General features: G+C 43.5%; 1 protein-coding gene across 2 annotated transcripts in view; it reads right to left on the bottom strand.

Moving 5' to 3' along the window:
• Positions 1 to 11,587, bottom strand: part of LOC138010502 (NLR family CARD domain-containing protein 4-like) — a 51,725-nt gene that overhangs the window by 19,516 nt on the left and 20,622 nt on the right. For both annotated transcript variants that reach the window (XM_068857482.1, XM_068857483.1), the window contains 2 exons: positions 10,275 to 10,337; positions 1 to 1,887 (listed from right to left, as the gene is read on the bottom strand). The exon at positions 1 to 1,887 is cut by the window's left edge and continues 1,889 nt beyond it. In XM_068857482.1, coding sequence (XP_068713583.1) covers positions 1 to 1,887; positions 10,275 to 10,337 — 1,950 coding nt within the window. The remainder of the gene's footprint in view (positions 1,888 to 10,274; positions 10,338 to 11,587) is intronic.

Below are 11,587 nucleotides of genomic sequence, written 5' to 3'. Positions count from 1 at the left end.
GTGAGGCAGCACCCACCTCACTAATTTCAATGCGGTGCAATATAAACTCAGTAGGCGTTGAAGTGATTTTTATATTTTCCACCAGAGCAGGAGAATTACTGTCTCCCATCTCATTTCGAGACAAATCCAACTTTGTAAGCCTTGAATTTATTTTCATGGTCTCCAACAGTGCAGCACAGCCGATGTCACCAATTCTGTTGTAAGAAAAATGCAATACTTTAAGCGATGAATTTGTTTTTATTGCTTCCGCCAGAGCAGCAGCGCCCTTATCACCAATTCCATTGCGAGACAAATCCAACTCAGTGAGTGTTGAATTTCTTTTTAAAGCTTCTGCCAGTGCAGCAGCTCCCACATCACCGATTCCATTAAAAGACCAATCCAACTTTGTAACCGTTAAATTAGCTTCCAATACGTCAGCCAATATAGCAGCGCCACTGTCACCTAAATTTCTGCAACTGATGCTCTGAAGCTGAAGGAGTGAGCCAAGTGACTTTGCTAATTCCTTGAGGAACTTTTTCTTTTCTTTGTTACATTCATTAATACAAAACAAGGCAACACAAAGAAAGTCGCTGTTTTCCTGCGTGTTAACTTGACTTGCTATACTCGTAATAAGTTCAGCGGCCTTACGTTCGCACCGTAACGCCAATATACCACATGTAAAAATAAGGACCTGTTTCAACTCTTTGAAATATCTAGTATCAGCAACCAAACTATCTGAAGTAATTTCCCCATCCAGAAGCTGGCAACAAAGATAAAATCCTGCGAAAAGTTCTTGGAAGCTCTTATGAAGAAACCCGTAGCAAAGGCTTGGTCTTCGTTTGCTGCGTCCAGGTTGAACCGAGAGAAATCCAAAGTCAGGTATTATGTTGCTAGTGGAATTTTCAATCGCACTCTGCTCAAAGTACATGTCATCTTTGTGCAAGCCCTTCAATGCTATACAACCCAGATGACTTAATTCAGCTTGATACAATTCTGTGAGGTCTTTGTTGCTTTCTTGTAACTCTTTCTTTCGTCTGTACCTCCTCAGCACGCACTGAACTATTTCGAGGAAAAGCAAAGTTCTACTTTCTGGCATTCCTTGGAAGTCTTCGCAAAGGAGGCAAAGAAGCGCTGTGTTCAAGGGATTTGCTACCAGGTCCTGTAGGCCTCTGTCAGACATTAGCTTGTCACACAACTTTTCCGCCAAATGCTTCTCAGTTTTAAAGTACCTCCTGATAAAGTCTATGGCATCGTATATGGTAAACCCTTCTACCTCTAACAGGGTGTCACAGCATTCTCGTACCTTTATCCCAGCCTCGTGCCGTGCAGTAACCACCAAGTGACATTTTGCAAGCATTCTTCCTTGAATGATTTCTTTATAGACTGGTAATTTACTTGTCGGCAACTCATCCAATCCGTCAAGTACCAATAAAACGTTTGACTGATGGTTCCGAACAAACGTGACGAATTTCTCCTTCTCCTCTTCTGTAATGTCTTTTGGCAATAGCTGGTCATCAATGGCTCCCCAAAGGTCAGAGTTGATGTCTCTACATCTCAGCAACAACAGCACTTGGACATTAAGAAAGGAATAATCAGCTCCACATTTGTTCGCCCAGTCGTAAGCAATCTTGTTGCAATAGGTAGTCTTACCCATGCCTGGCTGCCCTTCAATTAAGACCGTTCTTGGCTGGGAACATTCTTCATGTGGTTGGAAGATTTTGGACATGTCAACATTATGGTCAGTCTTTGTTCCTCGTTCTTTTTTTCTACTGACCATTTTGAGTCTGGTAAAAATGCTATCAAGATGGAATCGAAACTCTTCGCACCAAGGGAAGGGTGCAAGCCATCCTTCACGTGTTTTGTAGAGCTGGCAAATACCGTCAATCAACTCAGCTGGATTAAAGTCATCTGAAAATGCAAAATATTCGAACACGGTGACTTCTACAGCTACTAATGGCCACGGTATGAATGACAACTCATTTGCGCGGACGTTTAAAGGCTCTTTCAATACATTTTAACTCAAGTTTCACTACACCTCACGTGCGCTGAATATTGGAGTCAGGCTTTGATTACCAGGATTAGATTACATGGACTTAAGTTTTGCTTCAGTGTCCACGCAAGTACTGGACTAATGCAGCATGGATATAAATATTCACCGAACGTGAGTTGTAGTAAAATAGAGAAGAACTAAAACAGAAACACTAAAACAACAACACAAAAGGATAGGATATGGCCGGGATTTGTAAATTTCACTATTTTTAGAAATGGAAGGCAACTACCTGATGTCATATGAAGCCATCGGGGCGTCAAAACAGGGCACTGGAATACCATCGTTAACTGCAAGACGTGAAAGCTAAACCACACCCCCACTGTGGGTGGGTTTTTGCATATTTTACCGGTGTGCATAGAGCCCATTTCAAAAGTGTGGGTGGTTACAACTGGTCAGCAGTTAGGACCGTGCAATGTCAGGAAACAGAGGCATACCAAGCACCAAATTGCAAAACTAAAAGAAATTAAAAGAATGACCAGGTGTGTTTATACAACGGGTCATGAAAAAAGGGAATGTTGTGTCAAAGCAAGAAATAATATCCTTTCAGATCGTTTTTTTAAAAGATCACGAGGGTATAAAATGACACCTGGGCACCTAATTGTGCAATACAAACAAACAAGTTAAAGAAAAGATGTGACAGATGCTTTGAAACAAATGCTACCCGAACTCTTCGTGAAAGTACTAGTAATAAGTCCGGAGAAGCTGACATGAAATCTCTTGTTCTGTCCGCAAAGCAAAAACGTCAGTTCATTATCGGGAATGTGATCGAACCATTGTAATTTCTGCGATAAAAAAACCAAGAACAGTGAGGAGTCCTCTGTGCACCACAGACCACTGCAATCACTCTCGATGACAACATTAGGTTATTTTAGATACTGAAAAGGCTACAAGTTGTCCATTGCTATACCAGTAGAAAAGAAAAATTGAAATGCACCATCAGAGGTCATTCTTGTTATATTTTGTTCAGGATACGTGTCATATTTATTTCCAACCAAGACCGTCTTGGTCAGAATGCGTTTAGGTACACTTTTTGGCCATCACAATTTAAAACTATCACCAGAGCGATAATCTTTATACTCAAATTTACTCCCACTGGAAAGTCTCATTTTTTCAATGGCATGGAAACTGATAGAGTTATATGAAACAACGAACTTACAAAATAACAAGATTTAAGCCAATTTATGAACCCTTATAAATTAAAGTTAATGTGACAACCATGACCTATGTAAGGGATTTGTAATTGAGCTAAGGCTATTATGCGTTCTCTCGTTACAGAGTGAGCTTGACTCACGCAAACATCACACCATGCACATTATTATCCAATCACATTCTAGGCGCCACGTGCTTAAGGACTAGCATATCAAAGTCCCTGAACTTTGGTATTGCGTCATTTCTGTTTGGCTTCAAACCAAAACACTTCAGTTCAAGCATCTGCATTGAAATTTTAAGTATCCGCACTGAAATTCCCAATTATCCGTACAAATTCCGTCAAATTGATACTCCCTGGTGTTTAGCAATTCGCTTGGAGACATATTGTGCAACTCACGGAGCCATGCCACCCATCAGACCTCGCAGAGCGGTTCGCGCCCAGAATAACGTAAACATGGATCCGGCGGTATTAAACGCTTTGCCAATTTCCGATCTTCATGGTCTCTGCCAGCAAAATGGTCTACCTTCGGCAGCGAAGTACCTTGGAAAGAAGGCTTACCAGCCTCCGGTCTGTTCCAGCGAATAACGCAGACAGTGGGCCCAACTGCGAAGCCTCGGGTCTCGATTTGAACAATCAGATGGAACGCCCCCAGGATCGTAACAGTATTTTTAGCGAGGCTCAAATAGCAGAACTCCAACGGCTTGTGAAGGAATCTGTAGCAGTTGCCTCCACGGAAATCGCTGGAGAAGCCGCTAGGACCGCGGTAGGCGCCATTCAAGCCCAATCAGTTATTCAACCGTCGACCCAAAACAGCGACAAAACTTCCCGCGCAATCGACGTGGACACCCTTTTCCAGACCCACCCCCACGAGGACATCACATTCTCTGACCCAGGGCTTCAAGCAACGCCCTTCCAGGATCCTATACCCGCCAGCTACGTGAAAGAGATCCAGTCGGGTGAGTTTTTTGAACTGTCTAAATTGCTCCCTAAAAACCTATCGAATGTGGAGGATGAGCCTCTCGTCTTGTCCATAGGGAACTCAGTCGTGACAGTGACCAAGAATAGGAAAGCCTCTTCAACCATCACGGATGTTGAGCAATGGACCACGGCCTCTACCATTTACTTAAGGGTACTTACGCATAAATTCCCCCATCGCTCACAGGAACTACCACATTATCTCCTAATTATCCTAATTAGATACGCCGCTAGGGTCCATGCCGGTTTAGGTTGGGACATCTACGACTACAAGTTTCGTTAAAAGGCTAGTCTTAACAAGTCTCTGCTGTGGTCTAATCTGGATAATCAGTTATGGCTCACTGTTTTTACTGTTGCACCTTCCGTCCTGAGAGAGGAATATCCTTTTCTTTCTAAGAGACCCAACTCCAGAGCCTCTGACGGGGTCGCAAGCAGAGGCACATGCAATAACTTCAACTCCACCGGGTCTTGCACCCGGGAACCCTGCTCGTACAAACACGTCTGCAACAAATGCCGGGGAGCCCACCCTGGGTGCCACTGTCCCGACCGATCTCGGGTTGACGGAAAACATAACAGTGACGGGGAAAAGGACCCAGGGGCCTCCCATCCTACATCCTCCCAAGTGAAGGGGCTGCCTCGGTCCTTCCAACCCCCGTTAATGTGGCAAGGTTGGAAAGTACACTCGAGGACCACCCTGACCAGTTTTTAGTTTTAAAATTATGTAACACTTTCAAGTATGGGGCTGACATAGGTTACAATGGCTTACGGTTTGCACGCTTTTCTAAGAATCTACCCACTGCCTTGGCACGGCCTGATATAGTACATGCAAACTTGTCTAAGGAGGTCGCCCTAGGTCGTGTAGCGGGTCCATTCTCCAACCCCCCCCCCCCCCCACCCCTTTTGTAACCTTCAAGTCTCCCCCATTGGTCTCGTTCCTGAGAAACATACAAATAAATTTCGAACTATTTTTGGAACTAACTCACTAGTATCAATCACTCTATTTCCAAGGAGGACCATGGCCTGCAATACATAACCATTGACAATGCTATTTCGGGAATTTTAAGGTTCGGCCCGGGGTGCTTCCTTGCTAAAACGGATATTCAGTCTGCATTTCGACTCGTTCCGCTCAAACCATCTGATTACGAACTTTTTGGAATGTACTGGGATGGTCAATATTACTATGACAAATGTCTCCCCTTCCGCTTGCGGAGTGCCCCATATATCTTCAACCAACTTGCGGATGCAGTCGAGTGGATTCTCCTCAATAAGTGCCTAATCTCATTTGCTTGCCATATCCTGGACGATTTTTTAATCATCGAACCTCCAGCACTCTCCCCCCCCTCTTACAGTCAGACCTGCCAACAGAGCCTGACCAGTATGCTCCTAACCTTTAGGAATCTTCATATCCCTATCGCCAGGGACAAGACCCAGGGCCCCTGTACTGCCCTCGAGTTCATGGGTATCATTTTAGATTCTGAAAAAATGATCGTGCTCACCCGGAAGGTTTCCAAGGCCCATCATCACATCTCATTGAGCTCCGGTTTCTTTAAAGATCTCCACATGTGGAAGGAGTTCATTTCGGACTAGAACGGGGCCAGTTTTTTCCTGTCTAACTCCTGGGTCGACTCGGACTCCCTCCAGTTATTCACCGACGCATCCGGTACCCTGAGCTTCGGGGGGTTTTTGGTTCTAAGCGGTTCCAGGGCCGTTGGGAAAGCCACCAACAACTCCATCAACCAAGAGTGAGTATTGCCTGGCAGGAACTATTTGCCCTGGTCGTCGCCTGTTCCCTTTGGGGCAGATACTTTGCTAACAAGCGCATAATAATTTTTTGCGATAATGAGTCAGTCGTCGGCATTGTCAATTCTAAGCGCTCCCGCATTCCTAGAGTGATGGACTTAGTCCGCCACTTGACCCTGCTGACACTTAGATTCAATTTCTACCTGCGAGTCTAGCATATTGAAGGTAAAAAGAACACGATCGCTGTCTCGCTTTCAGATGGACCGATTTCGTCTACACACGCCGCACGCAAAACAAGACCCCTACCCTATCCCACAGGCTCTCATGGAGATCTAAATGCTGACATCCACCGGTTCCTTAACCTCTCGTTGGCAGCTTCTACTCAACAGTCCTACAGTTCGGGGAGAGGCGTTTTCTGGATTTTTTATCATTGTACGGAATCGATCTACCTAACAACCTACCGGCAGACGAGGACCCTCTCCTCCGGTATGTCGCCCACCTAGCACGATCAATCAAACACTCCTCAATTAAGAGCTATTTAGCCGCTCTCCAGCACCTTCACATCCGCAATGGTTATGACCTCGACCTGAAAAAATTTTTCCGCCTTCAGCTCATATGCCGGGGAATCAAACGTGCACAGGGCAGCAGCTTACACTTCGAACAGCGATTCCACTATGATTTGGGCTGCAATGACACTACCCTTTTTTTGTTTTTTTGCAGTTAGGAGAGCTGACATGCAACTCCCCCTTCTCGTCACATATTCACCTTTCCCTGGAGGATATAACCTTCTTTCCCAGTTAAACCTTACCTCATTACATGTCGGTACGCATAAAGATTTCCAAAACAGATCCCTTTCACTCTGGGCACACCATTTATATCGGGCCAACTAACCAGTCAATTTGCCCTGTGCAGTCCATGCACAGGTATCTGTTGGCAAGGAACACCACCCCGGGACCCCTTTTTCAATACACTTTGGGACTACCATTGACCAAGCAAGATTTGACTTCCAAGACAAGGCAGCTCTTATCACTTGCCGGTTTCGACCCATCTAAATACGCCGGCCATAGCTATCGCATAGGTGCTGCCACAACGGCAGCCTCAGTTGGGCTCCCACCCTGGCTATGAGCGATAATTATGTTAAATGCCCTAATTCCCTTCTCTCACAAGTTTCAGTTAAATTGGTAGGGAACACCCAAAATTAGCCTCTGATACTCCACATCACGGTCTGCCACATAACTGGGCAAAATTCTATGATATATTTTGCTACATTTCAGTATTTGTTTTGTTAGTTTGTGGTTCGTCAATGGGGAATACACTTCGTGTATTTGTGGGATGAAGTGTTCCCATGCGGGTCACCCTTTGCCCCATAGACTCACCGTACTAGGGTTGCGTGCCTTCTGATCGAGCACGGTTACCATAGAAACCAAGGGGTGCAACCCAAGATAGGATAAGGACCTCTCAGGTGAGGGATTGTAACCCTCTAGAGAGTATTGTGGCCTTGGGGATTGTAACCCCTTGTCGAGGATTGTAACCTTGCACTGCCAACTTGGTGTCATGGCCTTGGGGATTGTAACCCCTTCGAGAGGATCGCGACCTCTCTTTGCCAGGCAACTTAGTTATCCTGCCTTTTCACAACCTGCTAATGGCCCACAAATTGTTGTCTGTTTCACTTGCTGTCATGGGTTGGGAACATTAACGCTCGAGAACCAATTGACAAGCACCACAAGGCGAGAAAAGCAGAAGGAAATTGCAGGACAATTGAGAGAGAAAGTCATGCTGATATGCAAAGCAAATTGTTTAAAGAGCTAAAGAAAAAGCGTTCAATATCTGAAGAAGGGCAGAAAAGAAGGAAAGCAGAAGCAACCCGCTTAGAAGGTGACATCATTGAACACACATTAATCCTATTCCACAGATTTGCTTTTATTCCTTTATTTTATTTTATTCTATTTTATTCCTTTATTATATTTAGCCGCTAATAGATATATACATGTACATACATATATATAGTGGGAAATCTACGGAAAGGACAATTCCAAAGGGCAGGAAAGCACAGAATGAATAAAGGATTGAATTTCTTCTTAAAAACAGATAACTTTGTTTCTACAAGGAAGTCATGCTAGAGCTAAAAGAAACTGGCTCGTGCCACAACTCAGGAAGGAAATGGCAATTTGCGCAGTTCTCATGCAAGTTAAATCCTATGGCCAAATCTAAAAGCTTTGAGGAGACTGGTACGAGTGAGGTACTGTGGGATTGTTTGGATACACGTTATGTACACGTTTATATTCATCTCAGTTCACAAACGCTTGCAAATGAGAGGACAATGCTATGGTAATTTGCAAAATCAAAATGTTAAGGGAGGTTTAAATGGGGACAGTTTTTGAGTGGATGATAATTGACCCACTGACACCTGAACCACCCCCATTGACGAGTAAAATCGTCTGGAGTTTGACAGAGTAAAATCTATTCCACTCCTACGATTCAATGGGTTAACCTAATTGTCTTCATCTTCATATCCAATGATATAGCATTTCTTTCACAAAAAGGACCATTCAAAGCAGGAGCCTATGACTAGTAGCCTGTGTACAGCCGCCCGCTCTCCGAAAAAAAAAAAAATCGGAGAGGAGCGTCTGCAGGGATGGCACCAGCTTTTTTTCAATCTGGGTCCTGGGACCCGCATGTTCGGCCAAATTGGGGGTCCCAAAATCTTGGTGACCCTCTGCGAGAAAAAGAGTGTAACCAACTTGGAATTAATATTGACGCATATGCATAGGACCGGCCGACAAAGGCTTTTTCTAGAGCCGATACATTCATTCCTGGACAAGAACTCTGTTAATGAAAGAGCACCCTTTCCAAGGGTTTACGCATCACTGGTTTCCTTCCTTAGGAGCAACGAACAGTGACGTCTTTTGCTATATATTTGCATTCCGTGACTTGCAGAGTACATTCCTCTGAAGAAGACCGCAGAAGGCGGTCGAAAATTTAGTTTTAACCTTTTTAGATGTTGTAAATCCCATTTCTTAGAACTTCAATTATGAGCACAGATCGCTCCAACAGTTTTACAAACAACAGAATATACTGACAAATCAAAGCAAGTTGTGTGAGTTATTTAAGTCAGTGCCTTGCGTCCTGGGACGCATTAAAATTTCGATGATGCATTTTTTGGATTTTATTTGCGTAAAAATGCACGATTTCTGCGTTAACGCGATCCCTGGTCTGTGATTTACCGTTAGTAATCGTGCTCCGGAGTAATTTTGCATACATTATTAAGTGATCTACGCTGACCAAAATTTGCGTGGCTCATATTTCGTTGGAGCTAAATTCTCAAAATGGTGGTCGATGAGGTAGATTTCAAACGTGCATCGAAGAGTGTCTCCGACAGTTTTAAGATACCTTGGCTTTATAGCATAGAAGCACTCGTTAAAGGAAAGGATGTATTTGCAAGTCTTCCAACCAGGTACGGCTCTGACCTTCAGAACTGTACAGATCGTTGCCGATGAGCTGTTATTTTCCTCGGTGTGTTCACATCTCAAATCTTCCAGGACATCACGCTTTGTAGATTGTGCTTGAGAATGGCTAGGCTGGTCCGAGCAAGGCGTTGGGATTACATTGACTGGTAAGGAATAGCGGGAGACGTTTTCGAGTGGACAATCTTTTGAATAGTGCTATATTCACCTCGTGAAGAGCGCTTTCGTTTCTTTTGCGCTGACAACAATTCCTACAAATGCACGTCGAATCGATTTCCACTTTACACTCCATAGATAACAATTCCGCTCGTACTTTAAAAGAAAAACCTCTTTGGCAATCAAAAAGATTTTTATTCGTATTTTGTACCGTGCTCAAAGTACACAAGAACTAATCGTAAAATCTCTCACAGTGGTTCTCACGGTGGTTCTCATGTAATCATCGATGGGTAATACCCAATCAAATCATTTTCCACACATTCCAGGAAAAACCACGTGGTATGGAACACGATTATCAACGGTAAATCACAGATGCTCCTCTCCGATTTTTTTTTTCGGAGAGCGGGCGGCTGTACACAGGCTAATGACTAGAAGCATACAACTACATTGTATTTGTGGAACGGCGTTTCTACTGGCTGAGTTATTTATAGATTGATTTTCCCGCGAAACAAGACCTTTCCAGCTAATCACAAGTCTTGCATGAGAAATAAATACCAATGAGATTGAGAATGGTTACTCCTGCAAGCCAAATGTTATATAAGAACTCATCTGAAAATAGCTTTATCTGTGAATATGCCATTACATAGAACTAGTATTGAAGTTGTAGGCCCCAGGATCCTGTTAAAAGTGAATAAGCAATCACAGAAATAGACCTAGATAATGCAAATTAATGCAAATGCCTGTCCAACTACATACGTACCTTCGATTTTCCTACGCTTGTTCCTGCCACTGCCTTCATCTGACTTTAATTCGTTCAGTGTTTCTGAATGATCATAATAGAACAGATACTGTCAGCATACTTAACATATGGAGATGGTTATCAAACTTGACCAGTTTCCTTGTTTTACGTTTTTGTTCGCCGTTTTGGTCCTCACCACGCACAAACCACACCCTTTTTTTTTCAGGCAGCTAGATTCTAGAATACCTGTCCACTTATTTGCATACGAATAGCGTGTATTGTTATTTAGTAAAATCCAACTAGTGGTCTATTATCAATGCTGCGTTCTGATTGGTTGAGCTACTAGTAGGCTATTTGTTATAGCCCACTAGTAGCGAAAAGCGCCGGCTTTGAAAACCAAAACAACAATTAAAGTCTAGCTTTAACTGGCGAAAGATGTTTTGTCTCGATACTTTTTTGACCAACTAGTTGGATTTTACTAAAACAATTATTCCTCTCGCCCTCATGGCCTCTGAGTCAATAGCCCATTCGGCCTTCGGCCTTCGGCCTCATGGGCTATTGACTCAATTCGGGCTCGAGGAATAATTGTTAAATACCTCGTCCTTCAAAGGAGTACAGTAGTGACCGGCTATTCTAAAACTTATTCCGTCAGACGATATCAGCATCTACTAACGTCTAGCTAGCAGGTGCCACAGACGTCAATGCCATGCTAACATCGAACATAAATTCAGCGTAGGTCGAAACTAACGCCAGGACGTCAGGAGTAAAGCAATCGTTAAGCGTAATTCCTTCTTCCCACTACTAACTTTCAATGCCACCAGCCTTAGTGCTATTATTCAGCGCTAGGTTCCCCATCATGTTTTAAACATTGGGAGCTTAAAGCAACAATAACGGAAAGGAAAACGCGTCATAAAGCAAAACAGTCGCTAATTAGCACGCTCTTGTTGTTCCCCGCAGCGCAACAATGGAGTTCTCCGACAGAAACGTAAACGTGAATGCCACCAGACATTTAGTGAGCAAAACAATAACTTTACATGTGCGTTTCGACATTGAGTTGTTTTTTTTTTTTTTTTTTTTTTTTGGCGTTCTCCGCATTAATCTGCAAAGTGAGTAAAACGAACAAATCTCAAGTTTCAGGGAAAACGTAACCAAACAGCGGCAAATTCAAATTTTCTCTCTCAGCTTCAACACCACACCTCCACGTCCGTTTCTGGACAATTCTGCTAGTTTTTGGAAGTTGAATAAGCTGAAATTCTGACAAAAGAGTAAGGAAAACTTTCAATTGTTTTAGTGATGTTTTTGTTGACGCCGCCGTCGTAGATCTCAATAATAAT

This window comes from Montipora foliosa, chromosome 7, assembly GCF_036669935.1.
Source record: "Montipora foliosa isolate CH-2021 chromosome 7, ASM3666993v2, whole genome shotgun sequence".
In the NCBI taxonomy this organism is placed as follows: Eukaryota; Metazoa; Cnidaria; class Anthozoa; order Scleractinia; family Acroporidae; genus Montipora; species Montipora foliosa.
This window is presented reverse-complemented; position numbering and strand designations above follow the sequence as displayed.